Genomic DNA, 24,231 nt, shown 5'->3' on the forward strand with positions numbered 1-24,231 from the left:
ATCATAAATAAAATCTTACTCGAATTTAAATTACTAAATATTAGTCAAGGAATTTATTTTAAAAATCTACTCAAATCTAAATCACTACTAAATATTAGGCGACGAATTTATTATAAATAAAATTTTACTCAAATGTAATTTATTACATAACTATTAGGAGTTCTTAGCTTAGTTGAAATAAAAAAAAGATTTTAAAACCAAAATTTAATTAATATTTAGTAATTTAAATTCGAGTAAGATTTTATTTATGATAAGTTACTTCCTATTATTTAGTAATTTAAACGGTAAAAATATCGATCGACATTTCATATTGTATTGTAAATCAACTTAACTTTTTTAAAAAAAAACATTATACCATATTTATGTGAGCTTAAACTCAATTATTAAGGGGCAGATATGGAGAACATAATGTCTATTAATACAATTAATTCACGAGGGACGTGCAAGTCTGAAAGCATCAATCAGCCCTTTGAATAAATTAATAAAAAAAAAATATACACCTGTATCTTTCATATGAATGCTTTTATTTGCCTTTTAATGAACTTAATTATCTTAATACAAAGAACACACTTTATGACAACTTTCAATCTTCCGAGATTAAGAAAGCTTTTTTAAAAGGAAAAAATCAAAAATGTTTCCTTAAAATCAGCCCAAATTAACATAAAATATCATTAACCCAATAAAAGAATACCGTCATATCATATGCTTAAAGAATATACCAAAATTAATAATTACCATCTTCTCATTGTCAACATCAGCAGCACTAATAGGGATAAAATATAGAATCAGATTATAATACCAATCACCAAATATCCTGACCTCAATTTCACACTTATAAGTAATCTGTTCACATCTTCATTATTTTTCTATAAATAAACAAGTCAAAAATCAGTACCAATACCCTCTTTTAAAGTTCACAAAAGAAGTTTCAATTTTATAAGAAAATAGACGACAATGGCTTCCAATTCAGCCACTTCTCGGTTCTTGACACTATTTCTTATTACGCAGTGTTTATCAGTCCTCACTGCTGCTCAAGATTTTGACTTTTTCTACTTTGTTCAACAGGTTTACGACCAATCTAGTTAATTACTTCTTAAATATTTAGATGTAATTTTTCTCTGTTTTACTTTAGTTATTTTTAATTAATATATGTCTTTTATCTTTTATGCAGTGGCCAGGATCATACTGTGATACTAAACAAAGTTGTTGTTACCCCAAAACTGGAAAACCAGCATCAGATTTTGGAATCCATGGACTTTGGCCAAATAATAATGATGGCTCTTACCCATCAAACTGTGATTCTAACAGTCCTTATGATCAATCTCAGGTACTCAATATTCAAATAAGCTTTTTTTTTTTTTTTTCTTACGAAGGGAACTTTAGTGTAACTAGTAAAGTTGTTGTTATTTGACCAGCAGATTACGTGTTTGAACCGTGTAAACAGCCTCTTGTAGAAATGCAGGGTAAGACTGCGTACAATAGACTCTTGTGGTCTAACCCTTCTTCGGACCCCACGCATAGGGAGCTTAATGCATCGGACTGCCCTTTTTTTTTGTTTCTCACTCGGTATCAAGTACCTGCATTGATGCCCAAATGAATCCAGATTCGTATTGCGTAAGATCCATTAAATAGGAAAATGCTCCCTACCAGGATTTTTTCATACCCAATACCCGAGCCCTCAGCCTTTTGATTAATGGTAGAGGGATTCTATATATCCTAGTATCCCACTAGAACCTTAGTGGTAGCATCTTATTCTAATTGCTAGCACTGGGGATACAAATATAAATTTATTTTTGGGGTTCAATCTTTAGGTTTTTAGCGTTGAAGACATTGTCTTTTTAAAATAATGTGTTGAGAATTTAATATTTATTAAAATTTTAGTAACTTTATGTTATATATCTATGATTCGTGTTAAAAATACTGAGTCCAATTAAATCATTATGCAGGTTTCTGACTTAATTAGCAGAATGCAACAAAATTGGCCAACTCTGGCATGCCCAAGTGATACTGGCTCAGCATTTTGGTCACATGAATGGGAAAAACATGGCACTTGTGCAGAAAATGTTTTTGACCAACATGGTTATTTCAAGAAAGCACTTGATCTCAAAAATCAAATTAATCTTTTGGAAATTCTTCAGGGTGCTGGAATTAACCCTGATGGTGGATTTTATAGCTTGAACAATATTAAAAATGCGATTAGAAGCGCGGTTGGTTATACTCCTGGAATTGAATGTAATGTAGACGAGTCTGGTAATAGCCAGTTATACCAGGTTTATATTTGTGTCGATGGCTCGGGTTCAGATCTCATCGAATGCCCTGTTTTTCCTAGAGGAAAATGTGGCTCGAGCATTGAGTTCCCAACATTCTAAGCTCATTTCATGTTTTCTTGTGTCATCTATTTCCTTTGTACTGTTTCTTGTTTACAAATGTATACATGTTTGAATCATTGTAAGAGGCTATGCCTTCTTTGGAGCAATAACATATTGAAATTGATGTTTCTACTTAGTATTCACCATCAAAAAGTATTATTGAATTTTAAATAGGTAGAATAACCTAGTAGACATTTGTATTTGTTTCAATTTATCATCTCGGTCCTTATGCTACATAAAATTTCATCTAGACACTTATAGTTGTTAAAATAACTATTTAGACCCCCTCTGACCGTTGGCCTAGCTTATGTATGGCATAGATAAAGCTGAGGTGGAAAAGATGCTTGGTACACGCGCAAAAAAAAAAGGCTGAATACAAGGATGATTCCACAGAAAATGACTAAAATAAGAGTAAAATTTTTTCTTTTTTTAAAAAAAGAAAGAAAAAGAAAAACACAAAAAGATAAAGACCAGCGAAGAACCCAGTTCTCTGTTGCTGCCATAGCTTCTTCCTTTCATCATAATTATAGATAGAAAATCATCAGAATTTCATTCGACAAAATCCTTAGAATAATCATAAGTTCTCAACAGGAGCTTCGTCCAAAAAATCATCGAGAAGAATAGGATTTTCATCAGAACCTATCGAAAACTCATCGTTGAAACCTTTGAACCATCAATTGCAAAAAACACACTGGAAAAGTTTGAACCGTCACCGGCGATGGAGACCATCGATGACCATCACAATTTTTTCTTCCACATCACCTTGCTGTAATAGAAAATAAAAAGAAAATCCTAACAGTTCAAGTCAAATCATGCAAGAACACCTAAAGGGGCGCATACGAAGAGCACAAACGAGAAAAACATTCACGGGGTGCCCGACCTGAATGGCGATCAATTGCTTGGTTTGTGAAAATTATTGGGTTTTGAAGTGACTGCAACTTCAATTATTTCCTCTTCCACTTTCAATCCCTCGAAAAATTGTGGTGGATATTCACAAATCCGCTAGTATCTCTCTTGTGGTTGTTCGGTAGTCAGGGTTTAATGGGAATGTGACTCAACTTATTACAATGGTATTGGAGGGAGAAGAATGAGAAAATGGTGCCTTTTTTTAAAAAAATAATGTGGCATATTCTATCTGTTGTGGATATTAATATTAGCTTGATTGAGCTGCATCCGGGTCAAAGGAGTTTAGAATAATGTGTTTTAACAATTATAAACGTCTAGATGAATTTCATGAAATATAGAGACCTGGATGGCTAACCGCTACAAGTATAAGGGTTTTCTACGCTATTCTACCTTTTAAATATGTGGTCCCAAAGGACCAAATTCAATAGATAAAAGGAAATAATTCGAATTGCTATGCACCAATTCTGCCTCGTGATAAATGGGGTTCGATTAAATCTATAACTTTCGCTCATACTCTATATTTTTGTCCAAAATATTATTAGATATGTACAAATAATAAATTTTAAACCTATTGAATTAGACGAGATATGGTAGAATTATGAATTTGAAACCATAAAATTTAAATTCTGGATTTACCTCTGCCAGGGTATACGTTCGCGCTCTCTTTTAATTATGTAGAAACTAAAAGAATAGAAGAAAAAAGAAAGAAGCAGTCTACTGCACTGAACTTTCGCTATTTGTGAAGTTCAGAGGAGGATCAAACTACGTTAGATCTGTTGTATGCAGATATAGCTTGCATTTGTCAAGATGTTTCTACAATTTGAATCTATGACCAGAACGTTGTGCCAAGACTATTATAGAAATAAGTAAATAAATAAATAAATATCTGCTACACTCATTTTGGACATGGAAATATGGAATGGATAACAATACGTATGTTTTCTTTGTGTGTTGGACTGTTACACAGTGGGGATGTAGCATAGCTTTTACAGGCTCACAGTCTCAAGTAATTTGATACACACTTCTGAACTCACAATTTCTAATGCATAATGATTAGTTACGTGTAACGTGTTAAGAATCTTTAAAGATGCATCTTACAAAAATGTGGACCGAGGTCCTATGAAGTACTCACTATTCAAAGTATCGTCAAAACAAAAATGATGCATCTGTCAGGTTCGTTTGGAACTGCAAGATGGGGCGAATCAATTATATTATTCTTCTGATTATATATGCTAGAAAACTAATTTTTGATTTTCTAAATAAAATTTATTTGTTCTATAAGTAAGTCCATGTAGATTAAAAGAGAAAAAATTATAATATTAAAAAATAAAATAAAAAAGAAGAAAATAAAAGTTGATAAATTAGAGGGTAAAATAGGTATTTGACAATCAAAAATTTGAGAATTCTCGTTTAGTGATATTTTTGTACTATAAGCATAGTTAAGTGACTTTGATGTTACAAATGAAAAAAAGATAACTTTACTAGATAATTTTAGATAGTTGAGTGAACATTTAATTAATGAATTCTAAGTAATTTGATACAAAGTTCTGAAATCATAATTTCTAATGCATAATGATTAGTTACGTGTAACGTGTTAAAGAATCTTTAAAGGCTAAAGTTATTCAGTTTAAATTCTGAATTTGCCTTATCTTCTTACAATTTGAATGGAGTAGGTGGGTCGAAGTCCTACTAAGTACTCACTATTCAAAGTATCCTCAAAACAAAAATGATGCATATATCAGTGTTACACTCCGTACTTTAATATTAGGATAAGTCGTAGTAATCCATATGAGTTTAAAGGGATTAAGATCATTCATGAGATTTTAGAGGATTTGTGACTATGTTATTGTAAGACCCCGAAAGTTTAACAACCTTAACACTGTTAGATATTATGTTAGTGTGGTATTTTCTTTTAAGTAAAGTATTTTAGTAAAAGTTTTATAAGTATAATTTTGGATAGTTAACATTATTAATATTTTCGGATATGGTAAATTATACTCATAATATAAGAAAGTTTATGAGATTTTCTTTATTGTAAAGATAGAAATTATTTTCTCACAAGAAAAGAAGGTTATCTTTTTACCATTTTAAGAATTAAGTGTACGAGAATGTTTAATTAAGTGTACGAGAATTTTTACTCTTTATATGAGATTAGAAAAATTATAAGTTGAGAAAATATATGTATTGTTACATGGATGTTTTGATAAAAATAATAGTGTAGGTATTTATTTTATGTGGTATCACATGACCACGATAGTATGATGAATAAAGTGTATTAAAAATAAGTAGAATTTTAAGTAATTTGAGACAATTTTTAATTGTGCGGGTAATTGATTAATTACCGGATAGCAGGATATTACCTAATTAATTAATTGATTATAGGATAAGATTAAAATCCCCACCCTACCCCCACGTGGCAGCAAGTGGAGTAAGACATAGGTGACTCTTACCACAAATCAATTAGTAGGCACAACCTTAAGACATTTACACGTGAAAAGTGAAATAATTTTGGTCTATCTCTAACTTATCTTCAAGGTTATCAAATTTATTTGTTGCAAAGGATATGACCTTACAATAATCTCAAAGTTTAGGAAGAATAATGAACACCGTTAAAGTGCTTTAGGTGCGTATTAATAAATAAATTATCGTAATTATGTACACGTTTGCGTGACATAGTTATGATCCCACAAATAAATCAAGGTATGCGTCCACGCGACTTTGACCAAACAACCTTAATAATAATAAATCTGTTATTGATTGTGTACATATACACCTGACATGATTCTTGACACGCCAAATAAAATGAGTACACGTGCGCGTGACTTCTTTTAAGATATTTTTTTTATAAATCTAATCAAGAAATAAAAGCGGATAGACAAAACATGAAAACCAATAAATCATAGTTTATCCAAAATTAATTCAAGCCAAATGCAGTCAATAAAGCGACCGTGCTAGAACCACGGGATTCGGGGAATACCTTATACCTTCTCCCCGGTCAACAGAATTTCTTACCCGGACTTTATTTTCACAGATTAATAATAATAGAGTAAAACCTTCCTTTGACTAAGGATTCAAATAAAAGGTGACTTGGAACACCCAAAAATCAATTTCAACTGGCGACTCTGTAAATAAAATAATCCCTACTCAAGTTTATCACTTTAATCGGAAAAACTCTTTAACCCACATAATCCATAAAACATACATATCTATTTTGTGGGATAAAAAGGGGTGTGAAAGCTCTGGCGACTATGCTGGGGAACTCAAGAATTCGAGCTTGTACATTGACTTTATTTGGCTTTATTAATTTTTGTATATATTGTGATTTATTTGGGCCTAATGTGCTACTTGTCCAGTTTTTATTGCTTTGATATTGTTGAATTGTATATATAAACTGTCTTCTCACGCACCCCCTATGAATCTTCTGAATATAACCCGGGGAATCGCGGATACACGCCCCATTCTTCTTTGAGTTAAAGACTGTGGGCTTGGGCTCCCGGTGAAGGATTATTAGTCGCCCATGTTTAATAACAGGGAGGTTCCAGTAGTTAAGCCGGAGAAGTATTGCTCCCGGTACGTTACCCCTTCCCAACTCGAGTTGTCCGCTCGTTTTATGGCCAGTTTAGATACACCTCATCTCCTAAGAGTCTTAAAACCTAGAAGAACAAGCCACATGCCTGGTTATCCCTAGTAGGATCGTTTTGTTACATTATGTACATTTGACTTAGCGAAGCTCGGCACAGGGTCGGGTCCGTATAAGACAAGTATCCTTTTTGAGACCATCATATTCAATTTTGTGTTACTTGCTACATCATTTAGAAGGCTTGCTTGCATTGTTGATCGGCTTTAGAAATTAGTTGAGTGAAATTATTTTTAAAAAAAATCATTCTCCTAGTTTGGTACAAATAATATTTTTTTACTAAGATTTTATAGTAATCTAGCGTGTGGTGTAAAGATTAATTTTTATAAAAATCAAAAAGAGAAATAGTCGGTTTGACCGAACTACGCGGGTCTGATTCTCACCGGATGTGAGATACGTAGGCAAACCTCATCGGTTCCGGCCCTCAATTTTCAAAAAAAATATAAAAAAATACAAATATATTTTCTCTTTCCTTAATTCCTTCTTAGAATTCTTTCCTTAGAAAATTCAAAAATAAATCAAATCAAAAATATTTTCTTTCTTCTTTAGAAGTCTTTCTTTTAAAAATTCTAAAAAAATAAAAAAAAAACATAAAACAATATATAAAAAATCAAAATCCAAAAATATTTTCTTTATTCTGAAAGAATTTTCCTTTCAAAAAAAAAAATTCAAAATTCAAAAATATTTTTCTTGTTAGGAGCTTTTGTGGTTTGTTTTGTATATGAAAAAAAAGGATAAAAGAGTTAGTTTATTTACTTTATTCATGATCTTCTCTTGAACTACGCAAGATTTGATTCATGTGGCGTCATGATACGTAGGCAATCCCCATCGGATTCGATTATAGCCATTAAATAAACTGAGAAAAAAGAAAGAAAGAAGTGACTAAAATAATAAAGAAAAACAAAGAGCGAAAAAAAAAGGAAAGAAAAAAAAAATCCAAAAAAAATAAATGTTTGTCCAATTTGAAAAAAGAAAATCGCGGAATGTTTCTGTGAATATGCTGTCAAATGGCGCGAGCAAGCCACCAGGGTAAAGCCTCCAATAGACGGAGCAGAAATGGTTACAGTCTTTCTACATGCCCTAAGAGGCAGACTACTTCCAGAAAATGATGTCCGCTATGGATAGACCATTCGCTGAGGCTATCAAAATTAGGGAGATGGTCGAAAATGGTTTAAAAACGGGCCGAATCTTGAGTCATGTTGCCTTCAAGGCCACATCACAGACCGTTCAGGATGGTTCGGGGGGTTTGATGAACAGAAGAAGGAGGGAAGAGGGAGCCATGATGGCTTCGTGCTCAAGGGGGCCCCACAGGTCATTCAACCAATCATATATGCCTTTTAAGGTCCTACAACACTATTATCCCCATCAAGATGATGCTTATGTCGTGGCACTGCCTCCCTATGCGGTGATGAATGCACAACCTTACACGCGACTAGAGCATCATATACAAAAACCGAGCTCCACATCCCAGAAATGCCAGTCCCTACCAAGCTCCATATAATCCCCAACCAAATGTTCTCCTTTGGTGAATCATATTCAAGTTTGTTTCAAAAGGTAATCGGGCTAGGTCCGCTTCCCTTTTGAATAATGGTATAGCAAAAATTAGTCATATCGCTCATCTTTTCTTTGCCTGAAAACTCTTCATGTTTCCAAGTAAAGAGGGGCATGCTGTGAGCACCTAATTTTTGACCATGCTTGGATTTTTTCCAACTCTCTCACGTCACTTAACACACACTTTACCACCAACATAATTATTCCCTCACAACTCACACTCCCACTCTTCATCTTTAACAACTCACACTCCACTCTTCCTCTTTAACAACTCACACAAGCACTTCCCTCACATGATCCCTCCACAAACACACATGGACACTCACAAAAAAGGGAGCTTCATCTCCACCCTAAAGACCAACAAAACCCTCTATATAACTGCTGCAAACATCAGCAATGAGGGGAGGAGAAAATAGCTCAAAAACGAGCTGAAAAGGGGGCAAAAAAGGTCCAAACTCGAGCCCCAAAACTGAGGTGAAACCAGCAGCAAATTCAGCCACCAAACAGTCCCTAATAAGCTCCAAAACGCAGCTGAAACCTCTGTCCGAAACAGCTCCAAAACACAGCCGTAAAGCCATCCCGAAACCACCAAAAAATCAGCAGCGAATCTCTGCTCTCTTCCGCCCAGTTCCACCACCATGGACGCCATTTGAGGTTCCATAAATCACTCTAAAACAGTCCGCTTCTGTCTCTATTAAACCCAGTTAAAGTTCAAAGTTTAAGAGATCCGTTCGAGGTCGACGTGGGAGTTCTCCGGCCAAAGGTTCCTATTGGTGGAGCTCGTTTGTTGCTCGGTCTGTTGGGTTACAAGTTCTCATCTCTAGATTCATCAATAAAGGTCCATTCATTATGTTTATTTTGTCTCCATTTTATTTTACTTATGATTTTGATAAGTTATTATTCTTTTGTGTTAGTTTGCCTTAGAGGTCTATCTGTTTCTTTGATATTACATGATTCCCTGCCATGATTTTGTTTATGAGCTATGTTTACCATGCTTTGGTTATTTGCCATGGTAATTGGATTGCCACAAGCTGCTGGTATTAATTAGTACATGTATGATGTGTTTTATATTGTTTCTTTTCTTTTGTCATTAAAGTTCCATTTAGTTTATAGGATTTGCATCACTTCTTTTGCATAGTTGGGCCATAGATAAAGTCAGCTGGCCTTGGGTAGTGATTTTGAAATTGCAAAGTGTTGGGACTTTTAAACTTAAATTTTGATTTAAATTAGTTTGGGCCAAACAACCGATTGGGCCACTAGCTACTTACTCTAATCTTGGTTTGGTAGAATATTTTAAGTTGATGGTTATTTTAACTTGGGGCTTAATAAGGGGGCATGAATACAACACTTATCCAATGTCCCTATTTATACCATAATTATAATAATCAAATCTTACACCCTTCCACAAGTAATTCCATAATTCATGACCTTACAATAATCTCAAAATTTAGGAAGAATAATTAACACCGTTAAAGTGATTTAGACATGTATTAATAAATAAATTATCGTAATTATGTACACGTTCGCGTGACATAGTTATGATCCCACAAATAAATCAAAGTATGCGTCCACACGACTTTGACCAAACCACCTCAATAATAATACACCTGACATGATTCTTGACACGCCAAATAAAATAAGTACACGTGTGCGTGACTTCTTTTAAGATATTTTTTTTATAAATCTAATCAAGAAATAAGTGGATAGATAAAACATAGAAACCAATAAATCATAATTTATGCAAAATTAATTCAAGCCAAATGTAGTCAATAAAGCGACCGTGCTAGAACCACGGGACTCGGGGAACGCCTTACACCTTCTCCCCGGTCAACAGAATTCCTTACCCAGACTTTTTTTTACAGATCAATAATAATAGAGTCAAAACTTCCTTTGACTAGGGATTCAAATAAATGGTTACTTGGAACACTCAAAAAGCAATTCCAAGTGGTGGCTCTGTAAATAAAATAATCCATACTCAAGTTTGTCACTTTAATCGGAAAAACTCTTTAACCCACATAATCTATAAAACACACATATCTATTTTATGGGGTAAAAAGGGGTGTGACACATACCTCTTCTTAACTTTGTTGAAGCCTATTCCCTTCTTTTTCTTCATGAAGCACAGTTGAGCAGTATCTCTCGCATCTATAGATAAAGTTACTTCTGCGTTTGTAGCTAAGTAACAATCTTCTCCCTCTTATGGTTGCAGACATGGTAGACACAACAATGTTGGCTGATTTTCTAATGGTGTGCTTACCAAAGGTCGAAACAATCAAGGATATGCAAAATCTTTTACTAATATGCTTTAACAATTCTCGCCTCGTACCCGAGTTCCTTCTATTTTAGTTCCTCCTCATTTTTCTTATCCCGCTCAATTCCTTCCAACGTCTCATAGCACTCTTCATTTCCAACTTTGCTATCAACCTCACTATATTGCCCGTGATTGACCATTTTTGAGTCTTAAGGCTTTTGTGTCAGATGTTCATTCTAATTCTTCCATTTTGTCTTATGCTTCGCCTGGTAATAATTCTTGGTATGTGGATAGTGGAGCTTCCTCTCACATGATTCCAAGTGCATCCAACCTATCATCTATCCATCCATACCGTGGCAATGATCGTGTAACTGTGGGTAACGACACTCAGCTCCATATCTCTTATACTAGGGATGGTACTTTATCTACACCTCAGTCTAATTTTTTCTCTTAATGATATTTTAATTATTCCTCCTCTTTCTAACAATTTACTAAGTGTTCGTAAATTTGTCTCAGATAATAATTTATATATTGAATTTGACCCCTTTGGTTTTGATATTAAGGAACTCAAGACGAAGAGGTCCTTTCTTCGCGGCAATAGTTCAAGACCTCTTTACACTCTCTCTTCACCCTTTGGTGGTCTGGTTGACACATCTCACTATGCTTTTGCTATCATTCGTATCTCTCCAAACCTTTGGCATCCCCGTCTAGAACATCCAAGCTCGGGAATTTTAGCTAGATTAGTTAGGGTCAATAAGTTGTCTTGTTCTTCTTTCCAAGGCATAGACAATATATGTAATGCTTGTCAATTTGGCAAGCACTACAAGCTACTATTTATGATTTTTTTTTTCTTCTTCTCCATTTGAATATAGTGATATTTGGACTTCTCATGTTCCCTCCTTTATAGGTTTTCAATATTATATTTTGTTTCATGATAATTTTACAAAGTTTTCATGGGGTTTCCCTCTAAAGCGTAAGTTTAAGACTTTTACGATGTTCAAGCAATTCTATGCCTATGTATTGACTCAATATTCGACAAAAAATAAAGCTCTACAATGTGATGGGGTTGCTGAGTTTGTCAAGTTTGAAGAATTTTGTTCCTTTCTTAATAATAATGGTGTCTTGCTTTGCATTTCATGTCCTCACACTCACCAACAAAATGGTAAAGCTGAATGCATGCATCGTAATATTTTAAATATGACTTGTTCTCTATTATTTCAAGCCTCACTTCCATCACAATTTTGGGTTGAAGCACTCCATACTGTTGTGCACTTCTTAAATATTCTTCCTTCTTCTAAACTTAATTTTAGGACTCCGTTTGAAATTCTCTTTAGCAAAACTGCTACATACCATCACTTAGGTGTCTTTGATTGTTCTTGTTACCCAAACTTACATGATTATTCACCGAATAAGTTGAGTCCTCTATTCAAACACTGCATATTTCTCGTTTATCCCGCTAACTATAAGGGATATAGGTGTTTTGATCCTTCAAGTAACAAGGTGTATATCTCTAGACAAGTAACATTCAGTGAGGACTTTTTTCCTCATCCTCATCTTTTCTCCTTATCCTCCCGTAAATCTAGTTTAACTGATCTCTTTAAGCCTCCTTCTGTGCTTGAAATTCAACCACCTCTCCCTTCCTCTGTATCTCCAATTTTTAAGCCTGGAAATATTCATAATTCAAAGCTGTCACAATATATTTCACCTTATCACATCCAATATTCCAGCACTACAAATGCCTATCCAATTTCAAATACACCTCCTACTTCATTGTACTAGCCAAATTGTAATCTTTTTCAAAACTAATCTCCTAATTCGTATCCACTTATACTATCACGTTATCAACCAACTTTAAGTAAAATACAATCTCAAATGTTTCCTCCTCCTCAATTCTCCACATCACTTTTTAATCATAACTTATCCGTATCATCTCAATCACCTCACTTTGAGCAAACAAGTATTGATGCTGCCAACTCATCACTTTTTCCTTCATTGCTTTCTCATGCTTTTTCTCTTCCTTCTGAACCATCCTCTTTCACAGAAGCTTCCAAGTGTTATCATTGGAGACAGGCAATGACTGAAGAGTACAATGCTCTCATGGCTAATAACACATGGGACTTAGTCCCATGCCCTTCTTATGCAAATGTTGTAGGTTGTCGTTAGGTTTATAGGGTTAAACAAAAATCTGAAGGATCTCTTGAACATCGTAAAGCTCGTTTTGTGGATCAATATTATAATCAACGACAAAGATTAGATTATGATCAAATATTTTAGACCCGTTTGGCCATAGATTTTGCCAAAATAAATTTGGATTTTGTTTGGCAAACACATATTTGGCCATAGATTTTGCCTATATCACTATTGCTTTTTTCTAAAATTGTCCCAAACTTTTATATTTTATAAAAGAGCCCACAATTTATTATTTTATTACAATGTTGCTTCGTATTCTCGGTCACCTGATAGTATATCATGTAGTTCATTATAAAAATAATAATTTTGTATCAAATTTATTTATGTTCAGGACTATGGTTTGTGATAATATAATGAATGTTATTGATAATGGTATTGTTGGGTATTTGTGATAGTTTTTAGAACTTGTGGGTATAAGTCATGTTTCATATTTTTTCAAAATAAATTTGGAAAATATGTTTTGAAAACTGATTTCCAAACACATTTTCATCTTCAAACCAAACTTCACCCAAATCAGATTTTTCAGAACAAATTTGGGAATCTATGGCCAAACGCTAGCTTAGTCTTGTGGTGAAACCTGTCACCATTCATACAGTTTTGCTCTAGCTGCGTCTAGACGATGGCATGTCCATCAATTAGACGTTAAGAATGAATTTTGACATGGCAATCTTAATGAACTAGTATATATGAAGTAGCCTAGTGGCTTTGTTTATCCACAATTTTCCACCATATTTATCAGTTGAACAAAGCTCTTTATGGCTTAAAACAGGACCCTAAGGCACGGTTTCATCGGTTTACCTCTTTTATTTTAAGTCATGATTTTAAAAATAGCTTGTCTGATTCCTCCCTATTTGTTTACAAATAAAACTCAGACATTGGTATTCTTCTTCTTTATATTGATGATATGCTTCTCACTGCTTCTTTGCTTCAATCTTTAATTCTTACTCTCAAGTCTGAATTTTCGATGAATGATTTAGGATTGGTTAATTATTTTCTTGGTCTTTCTGTCACCGCGCGCAATGGGGGTTATTTTCTTTGTCAATCCAAATACATAAAAGACCTCCTTGTTCGAGCTAATTTACTTTCCTCAAAACCAGTTTTAACTCCTTTTTGTCTTAAATCGTCTCTGTATTCAAATAATTCTTCTGTACTTTCTAATCCTACACTTTATAGAAGCCTTGTTGGTGGTCTTCAATACCTAACATTCACTTGTTCAGATATCACATTCGCAGTTAATCAAGTGGCACAATTTATGCAGTCTCCCTTGGAAGTTCATTATACTGCTGTGAAATGAATTTTGCGTTACTTGCGTGGAACTTTGAATCATGGTTTATCTATTTCTGTTGGCTCTATTGACAGTTTGCGGTGTTATAATGATGCAGATTGGGTGGGTTGTCCAACCACTTGTCGTTCTACTTTGGCGTACTGCATGTTTCTCGGCTCTAATTTTATTTCATGGCCGTCTAAGAAACAAAGTGTTATTTCTCAATCAAGTGCTGAAACTGAATATAGATCGGTCACTCATGCGGCTGCTGAAATCACTTGGCTACATTCTCTTCTGCAAGATCTTCACATATTTATTTCTTTATCATCCATAATTTTTTGTGACAATGTTAGCAACATATATTTAGCTCACAACCCCATCCAGCATGCTCACACCGAACATATTGAGATTGATATTCACTTTATTCGTGAAAAAGTTGCATCAAGTTTTATTCAATCCAATACTGTCCAAGTCAAGATCAACTTGCGAATTTTCTAACCAAAGCAGTTCCTTCTTGTTATGGTCTATTGCAAGGAATGAGACTTGAGTCCCATATCAGTACTATAAAGTGCTGATATGGGGCTTATATAGCCTTGGGCTCTTCCACCTCAATAGCTAGCTTTTGAGTTATGGTTCTCCCTAGGTTGTATCTATGGTATCAGAGCCAATCACTACCCTTTGTGCCCACCGTGCCATGGATGGTGACGCCGATATTGCAATATTCGTCCGAGGCTAGAAATGTTTAGCACATAGCCGTCGAGGACGACAGATGCGGAGCGTGGTGGTTTGTTATGGTCTATTGCAAGGAATGAGGCTTGAGTACCGCATCGATACTACAAAGTGCTGATGTGAGATTTATATAACATTGGGCTCTCCCACCTCAATAGCTAACTTTTGGGGTGTGGTTCTCCTTAGGTTGTATCACTTCTCCATGTTTGATACTTCTACGTGACAAACTCTGTATTCTTTCAGATCATGCATCGCTTGAGGCGGCATGATAAGTAATGTATTTAAGGGTTAATTTTGTCATTTTTATGTACCGTACATCTTATATATCATATATGTGTGTGTAATTGTTGTATATCATTCAGTGTATGCCTCTTTACAAGATGGAATAGGAAGGAGGAACCGCTGATAGCGTCCCCTTGAACAAATTCTTAAAGTCTCTTTCATTGCTTTTCCCTTTGATTAGTGCCAAACTCCAATTTTGCCGTGGAAGAAAAAAGACCGTTAAATCACCCAACTTATGAGCAAACTGGTGCTTTCTAACTTCCTCCAACTCGGGTGCCTTTGCATAATGCTATGATTGGGCAACGTCAAATTCTTTTATTCTTTTTTTTCCATGGCAACTAGAAGACGAGAGGCTGTTTGTCAGAACAATGGTCATGCCGTGTACGTTGTTGTCATTATCCTTGAAACGTCAATAACTATATAACTGAAAAAGATTATGGGAAACAAAAGGCCAAATGGAGGACTTCTCTTGCTCATTTCTGAAAACGATTATTTTTTTCCTTTTTTCTTTCTAACAATTTTCTCAAAACAAAATATAAAAACTTGCAAAAAACAAAAAAGAAGCAAAGCAAAACTGAACTCTTTTTTTTTAAAAAAAATCTAAACGTCACCAAGAGTGTCAATCCAGATTGTCACATAGATTAGGTACGGTATATACGTTTTTAGTCAAAATGTCAATTAAATAAAAACAAGTTAATGTCGAAGGAGAAAATGATCTTGTGGTCGATAAAATATACAAGTGTAGATTGAAATACAAGTTTAGATTGAATTGAAGTCCATTAAATTGATATCAAATTCGTGGTTTTCATAGACAAACTTAATTTCAACTTTGAAGGTGACAGCTTTAATATGAATTTTGCTTTTTTTTTTTTTTTTTTTTTGGTTTACATAATTTCTTCCATGTTTTTTTAATTTCTTTTTCCTTACCCACTGCACCTGCAGGTTGGCAACCTTTTCATTACTTTTCCTTTTCCCTTTAATCTATTTTATTTTCATCCCATGCTTCTATTTTCAAGTTAAGTGTCAAGTGTCATAACACAAAATAGAGTACATGCCATCGATATGGTTCAAGATTCAATAATTGGGAATGATCTTTGTCCTTATTTGGTTTCTCATTTGATGTTCGTTACTCGTATTGAGCCCTCGGTTAATCTGGATTCACGTCGCATAAGACTTATTAAAGGGGAAAGTATTTTTTACCAGAATTTCTTTCATTCTCGAGACTCGAACCTGAAACATTTAATTAATTAAGGATGGATGAATCCTATCCATCCCACCACAACCCTCGACGGTAATAATCTTTGACTTTTCTTATCGAAATATGCAATTTAACAGTAATTAAGCTTTCACTCACAATTTTTCCTAAAAAATGATTTTATGAAGTGAAACACTTTTAGAGATATTGTGGGCAAAAATTGCGTATGATGTCGAAACACATAATACGCGCCATACCTTTTGTGCTTGAGTGTTAGACTAAGAATAAAATATCATTTTTGAACCTTTTTGGGCACTTTGGATATTCCTTTTTTCCTAATTTTGACAGTTTTTGTGGCCCTTTACGATTAGTATTTATACAAATGTTAAGTTTTCAAAGATAATCAATAAAAATTACGTACTTTTGTGAAGATTTAGGTTGTGGGTAAAACATATAAAATTAAATTAAGGCGTACGAAACACATAAATGTTGAGCACATTACAAAAGCTAGCGTGGGAAAATTGGAAACAAACTCAAGTCGATTTTCCCCCTGTTTAGAAAGTAGGGGAAGGAAATTTTGAAGAGAAAGAAAATTGGAGAGGAAAAATATAGTGATCACTAATGTCCCATAGATTGTTTTTCATCGGCCGCGCGCTAGCTTTTAATCCTTTGCTCGCAGAGCGGCATACCGAAAAAAAATAACTATCTTGCTCAGTGAAGTTTGATAAGTTAACACAATTTACCCTTTATATCGACTTCTTTTTTTCTTCTATGAATATCCGGAATGCTAAATGGTTAGGTTGAACTGAATTTGGGCGAATCATATTTTCATATGTTTAATCTTACCACCCATATTTAGACATTATAATTAAATAAGTCATCGATCGCAGTAGTTCTCTCCAAATATATATCTCTTTTATATCGTCCGAAAACAAGCAAAGGGAAAAGAATCACTCTCATTTTCTATTTTTTATATCGTTTCAATTTTTTGTTCTTTTCCTACGTACTTCCCACAGAAATTAAAGCAATAGATTAACACAAAGGGTGTGACGTGTTCTTATAATTTGCTCTAAAGGAATAATTACAGATCTAATGAAGCATTGATTATTAAAGGGAAATCATAAATTGGACTTTAGAAAAGATACAACAGAGTTGTTTAATAGTAGATTGGATCGGCCCTATCACCTAACTTTGATCTATATTTTATTCTGTTCATACAACAAAAAACTGTCTCAATTAAGTGATACGAGTCTTAGAAGTATTAAAAAATGGACCCAAGAAAAAATTAAGTTAAATAAACTATAATTAGTCCAAGAACGTGTCACGATAAACTTCTCTCTTTGATCACTAACCCAAAAAACAAAAAACAAAAAATCTCTTTTGTCTGCTTATAATATTATTTCATGATCTTAAGAAGGTCCTTATTATAAGCTTCGTTAATTCAAGATTAGCTTTACAAACACCACATCTTTCCAACTTCATGGCAGTTTAATTCAATTATGACACTAATCTTACTTTTAGCAAATAAATTTCATAGGTTGAGACTTGAGAGCCTGTAAATTAAAGTCAACCTGGCCATCCTTATCTTCTTATGTGTACCCATATATAAATAACTAAATCAAGGGGGAAGTTGCATTTTGGTAAATCTTAGTCCATTATTGAAATTAACGAAGTCTAAGTACTCATATTTCACAAATGAATTTAAAACCACTTTGAGTTTTAAGTTTATGACAATTAATCTTAGCTCAATGATCGATCGAGGTCAATTTTGAAAGAATGTCTCAAGTGGAGTCTTTTTTGGAACCGAGACATTATTGTTGTTATTGTTGTTTCAATTTTAAGTTAAATGTCAATAGGAATTAGCAATTTTTTTGCTTGAAAAAACAAAAGCTATTACTCACTGTCAAACGTAGCTCAAGGCATACGTTTCCTTGCTTAACTTCCAATTGAACTTCACAGCTACAAAATACAGGAATTTACTTCTTCTTTCTCATTGCAAGATTCCTTTTCGATCTACTTATTTTCTATTATATTCATAATGTTTAAAGCTTAGAAGACCACTTTAAAGCTAGTACAGTCAAATAAATTTCTGTATAATGACATCATTCGTCCGGACATATTTTGACTGCTATAGCATAATGCTAATATAGAGAACATATATAACATAACATAATTAACATGAAAAATCAGTTCCAAAGAAAATTTATCAATTATAGTAAAATGTTGTTATAAAGGATGATTGTTATAGAAAGATTTGACCGTAATTTATTTAGTTTAAATTGTTCATGAATATCGAGTAGTAGAAGCTAATTAATTAGTTAATGCGTAATCTTCAAAACTTAAGCATATATAGATATAGGCAGCTAACATTGACACATGGGCTTACGCTGAACACGCAACAATGAAAATAAAATATTACACAATACTTGGCATATACTTATCAGGATATTCCTTCACGGCGTGTTTTGTTTGCCTATAAATTGATACACAACTATCAAATTTTAACAATACCAAAAATATATTTTCTTTCCATTTCTCATCCTAAAAGAAAGAACAACAAAACTTTGAAGCAACTTCAAAAGTTTATCGGAGGAGGAAGCTAGAAAATGATGAAAACTCAAAAATCATTATTGATCAAGATTTTCGTTGTACAATGTTTGTTAGTTCTTTGTGTTGCACAGGACTTTGATTTCTTCTACTTTGTTCAACAGGTAAGTCTCTAACTATGTTTTGTAGTCGGTAGAGCCAGGATTTAAAGTTTATGAGTTCTCAATTTACAACCGAACACATAGCTCGTTAGTTATTGGGTTCACAATTAAGTATTTATACATATTTCTAATACAAATACAATATCTAAGCAAAAATCTATTGAATTTGTCCAAACCCGTAGGTAACACTCTCCCTCTGCCCCTGGTAGTCGGACTTTAACTTCTATACACTAAAGCTATGTACGGAAAAAAATAATATTGTGTAAATAGGGTAAAAACAAATTTTTTGATTATATAAACTGTTGAATCCCCTTGACCTAAAAAACAAGATCAATTCTAATGAAATATTGGCAAAGGGGTTAAAAATTGTTTTACATCCAGGTTCCAATCTCAAGTATAATATTCTGCCGCAGCAGCTAACAGTGTAAATAAATCTTTATACTATCAGGTCTTCTAAAAAATTTCGTTTATGATGCAGTGGCCGGCATCTTATTGTGACACAAGGCGTAGTTGCTGCTATCCAACAACGGGAAAACCAGATGAAGATTTTAGCATCCATGGTCTATGGCCAAACTATGAAAATGGCAAATGGCCTCAAAACTGCGATCGTGAAAGCTCTTTGGATGAATCAGAGGTACTCACATTTTTTCAACTTTATCTTTAAAGTAGTCACGTACAAGCACAAATTGCTTTAAACTATTAGGTTTACCGTCAATATCATTATCGTCAACTTGCACAAATAGAGTCTTTTATTGTATCTCCATATATAGAAAAAATTGCTCTTAACGATAATGTATATGAACGTAGACACTTGAGTCAATAAAAGACACACCTACTAATTAAGTTCTTTTTAGGTAATTATATTTGACTTGTTCTAATGATACTTTTTCTCTACCCCATTTTATTAAACAAACACTATTACTAATTGAGAAATCAATTCAAAATTTTGACTGCAAAATTTCCTCTTATTATATTAAATATTTTGATTAATTAACTATATATGCTGACTTACAATAGTACTTTTTCACGTAGTTTTCAATTATGTCTATTTTATTTTAATAATTTTAAAGAATTTTGTGCATTGAAACTTAGGTACTTTCACCTCTAGTGTACGGAGAATACACACATATAAAAATGGAACGGAGGGAGTACGAAGATGACATTTTATAATAGATCATAATCCCTCATCGTGAAAGGATAATAAGTGTGATATTACACTGGATTTATTATTATTGTGTTGTGTTGAATTCAACGTTATGTATAAAAGTTCTTTTACATTTATCTTTTATATATATAGTAACATGCAAGCAGGTTGTGATGTGGGGTAGTGTTTTTCTTGTGCTAAAGTCGTGAAAAATGACAGCTTCTACTCGAAAGACCAATAATTAATTAGCTGATTTTAAGATGAATGGGAATTTACTTTCTTTTGACAAAAAGTATAATTTGTTACTTTTTGCTTTCCACGTTTCCTTGCTTAGCATTCTTGTTTCAGGTATCTGTACGTGGCTAGCATGGTTTTGCTTCTAAGGAATTTTTTTATTTCGTTGTATTAAAATTGCTACTCTGAGATTATGTAATAATAAAAAATATTTAAGTTATATACGCTGACAAAATCTATTTTTTCCTTTATCAGTAAAGTTTAATATGTGATAACATGTTAGTTAACAATTCACCAATTAGTCACCAATTACTCCTAATACTTATCACTAAAATTTACATGTAGTTATCTTATAAATAATCTGCCAGTAAATTACACTATCAATACATAGAAATGAATTCTTAAAAATGTTAACCTAGTAAAAATGAAGTGATGCGGTAAGTCAATTAATTAAAAGTTAGTATATTCTTGCTCAGAGGTTGGTTGCTTAGCAGTTAGCACCCATGTCTACTTGCTTAGTAGGTCTTTGCTTCTGCGAATGTTCTTTATTACCGGAGACCGAAACTAGTATTTGAATTTTATGGATTTTAAATTTTAGGAGATGTTATTAACTGGATTTTAAATTCAATTGTTGCACATATTTAATTAATGAACTTCTTAATATAAATATAGGATCTTGATAAATATTGGATTTTGATAAATATTGGTTCTTGAGCCGAGAGTCTTTCGAAAACAATCTCTCTACCTTCATAAGGTAGGGGTAAGGTCTGCGTACTCACTACCTTCCTCATATCCCCCTTGTGGGATTTCACTGATTTTGTTGTTGTTGTTGTTGTTGTTGTTGTTGATCTTGACAAATGTTACTGAGTTTAGCTGAACCCGGGCGTATAATACCTTCCAGCTCCGCCCATGATCCTTGGTCATTTTGTCTTTTTGTGTTTTATGAATGTTTCTTATCCAATATTTTTGCTTTAAAATAATGTTTGCCAAGTAAATTCTTTTCAAAAAATTGTATTTTGCAGATCTCAGATCTTATAAGTACAATGGAAAAGAATTGGCCATCGTTGGCTTGCCCAAGTAGTGATGGTGTAAGATTTTGGAGTCATGAATGGCTAAAACATGGGACCTGTTCAGCTCTTGGCGAACGTGCTTACTTTCAAGCTGCTCTTGACTTCAGGAAGAAATCCAACCTTCTTGAAAACCTTAAGAATGCAGGTGTGTGTATTTTCCAACTATAAATTCCTCATTGACAAGAGTTGAATTTATAAACTGACAGTGAAAAAGATTTTTACAGGTTACATATATAGTACAACGAATTAGGAAAAAATCAGAAATAACTTTATTTACAACTGCTAATTAAAAATTAGTCACTTTTTCAAAAGTAATCGAAATTTAGCTACTTTTTCATATAAAAATAAATTCTAAACAAAAACATTAAAAATCCAAAAAAAAATCTCAAATTTTTTACATATGAGATTCCAGCAGAATGTGCTAGAAGTCATAATATGTTGGAGTTCCATAATTCAGCTTATTATACTGGAATTTTTCGTGTTTCAGCTAAGGTATTTTGTTCATATTTTATCTCCGCATAAAACAGTAGCTATTTTCAATGACTTTGCAAATGTTGGCTATATTTCAATTACTAATTTGAAAACTGACTAGTCCATGCTATTTTGACAACGAATTATTATATACTGATATTGTATTATTAGGTTAATTACTAGCCCAACAATGCTCTTAATATGGTGAGATATTATTTGTTTTGGACCAAGCTCGTACGATTTTCTCCAAAAGACGTCACAGCATAAAGAGTATCAAACATCTTATAAGTAAACTAAACTTTGTTTTCAATACTATGGTAAAAATACATTTTTTCCGAGTTTAAATAAACATTAACATATAAAAAATTACATTTTCAAATTACTTAAAAGATAATTAAAATTAACCATGTATAATAAATGCAATTAGTACTTTATATAGTAAGTTATGATCCGGAAAATAGTGCAGGTCACGTATTACAACAAGTTACAATGCATTGATTGTGTAAAAAAAATATAAGTTTGCTATTTTTAGTATAAGAGATTAGGTGAGCAGCTATATATTTGGGTTAATTCTTCATTTTTTCTCTGCTAACTTTATTTTGTGTTCATTAGGGATTAATCCAAGGAATGGAGAACATTACACTTTAGAAAGCATTAAAAAGGCAATAGAAGAAGGAGTAGGACACAGCCCTTATATAGAATGCAATGTGGATACACAAGGAAACCACCAGATTTACCAAGTTTATCTGTGTGTGGACAAAACTGCAACAGATTTTATTGATTGCCCAGTTTTCCCTCGGGGCCGAGGATGTGGTTCCAAGATTGAATTCCCTCCTTTCTCCTCTGACCATGATGAATTTTAATTCTTTTTTTTTTCTTGGTTAACTTCAATTGTTTGATCATATACTTGATCTTCTGTTGTATTTTTAATTAAAAACCTTCCACATTTGTAATAACATGTTAACGAAATGTCAAGTTTTATTTTCTTATATTCAATTTCAGTGAACATGGTTCCAATCTTTTAACTTGATTCTGTTATTTTGTCATATGTATATCGTACTTTTTCTTTCTCTATATAAGTCTTTCTTGAATTTTCTTCCTTCATCTGTATATATGGCTCGTCAATTAGTTAAGAACACCGCTTTAAAAGCTATTTAGTGTTTAGTTACAAAAATGGCAGCTACAATAATAATAAAAGATACCGACAATTCAAAAATATCAACTACTAAAGACGCTTTATTTGCAATTTGATCAGGAGGTTTATTTGTAAAATTATCGAATTGGGATAACTCATTTGTTAAAAAAAAAAAAAATACTCCACTTGTTTGTTTAATTTATATGATATTCTTTCTTTTTTTTTCATTTTAATCGTGTCAAAATATTAGTGTTTGCAATAAATTTTATGCAGAAAAATAAAAATGCAATCACAAACAACTATAAAGAAAAAAAGGATTTTATTGATAAACATTGTAGGTTACAACTTTGTTTATCCCTTGATTCTTCCATTCGATTTGTTATCCGTAATTCAAGGGCCCGGTATTTCTCGAACGTAGGATAATATGCATCTCCTTGATGTATTTGATGATCAAGAAGCATATAGCAACACTCCATTTGGATCTTGAATGTTGCTAGAACTTTGAGCAAGACATATTTGACATGTCTTTGGTCTCTAATGAATATTTCATGAATTTTTATGGAATTTCGAGATTGTATATTTGGTCTCTTTGTGCATTATGAGATTGCTGAGATCATTTTTGAAGGACATATGCATCCTTATTTATATGCATGAATTAGGGTTTGGGTGGAGTAGCCACCAAGTAACCCTAATAGTCTCCTAATATTTCAAGAGTCGTCTTAAATTTAAGATTTATCTTGATCTGTTAAAATTTCAGTATCTACAAATGCCCCCTACTTCAAGGTTTGTCGAGGTGTAGGCTTGCTGAAACTTGAAGACGAGACTTGAAGTACCCGACCATCACAACAGATAATCTTGAAACTTGAAGTTTTCGATTTGCAGGAGGAAGAGATGAAGGGCAGAACTGGTCCCACCGAGCGTGCCAATTTGTTTGCAATAAATTTTATGCAGAAAAATAAAACTGCAATTACAAACAACTATAAAGAAAAAAAGAATTTTATTGATAAACATTGCAAGTTACAACTCTGTTTATCCCTTGATTCTTTCCTCCGATTTGTTATCCATAATTTGAGGGCCTTAGCGACGTATTTCTCG

General features: G+C 33.2%; 2 protein-coding genes and 1 long non-coding RNA gene across 3 annotated transcripts; 2 read left to right on the forward strand and 1 right to left on the reverse strand.

The window, feature by feature from the left end:
• Positions 1-913: 913 nt before the first annotated feature.
• LOC107813432 (extracellular ribonuclease LE-like) lies at positions 914-2,498 on the forward strand. The gene is given in 3 exon segments (NM_001325908.1): positions 914-1,065; positions 1,172-1,327; positions 1,947-2,498. Coding segments are annotated over 3 exon segments (690 nt in total). The 5' UTR covers positions 914-954; the 3' UTR covers positions 2,370-2,498.
• A 256-nt stretch (positions 2,499-2,754) lies between these two features.
• On the reverse strand, positions 2,755-3,615 carry LOC142178558 (uncharacterized). Its single transcript, XR_012706808.1, has 2 exons — positions 3,250-3,615; positions 2,755-3,135 (listed from the first exon to the last, which is right to left on the reverse strand). It is a non-coding gene; the product is annotated as an uncharacterized LOC142178558 (long non-coding RNA).
• Positions 3,616-18,871: 15,256 nt separating this feature from the next.
• LOC107775065 (intracellular ribonuclease LX-like) lies at positions 18,872-22,990 on the forward strand. The gene is made up of 4 exons (XM_016594737.2): positions 18,872-19,085; positions 19,561-19,716; positions 21,483-21,675; positions 22,614-22,990. The coding sequence occupies exons 1-4, from the start codon at positions 18,981-18,983 to the stop codon at positions 22,862-22,864; spliced, it is 705 nt and encodes a 234-aa protein (XP_016450223.1). The 5' UTR covers positions 18,872-18,980; the 3' UTR covers positions 22,865-22,990.
• Positions 22,991-24,231: the final 1,241 nt, after the last annotated feature.

Source organism: Nicotiana tabacum, chromosome 24, assembly GCF_000715075.1.
Source record: "Nicotiana tabacum cultivar K326 chromosome 24, ASM71507v2, whole genome shotgun sequence".
Lineage (NCBI taxonomy): Eukaryota > Viridiplantae > Streptophyta > Magnoliopsida > Solanales > Solanaceae > Nicotiana > Nicotiana tabacum.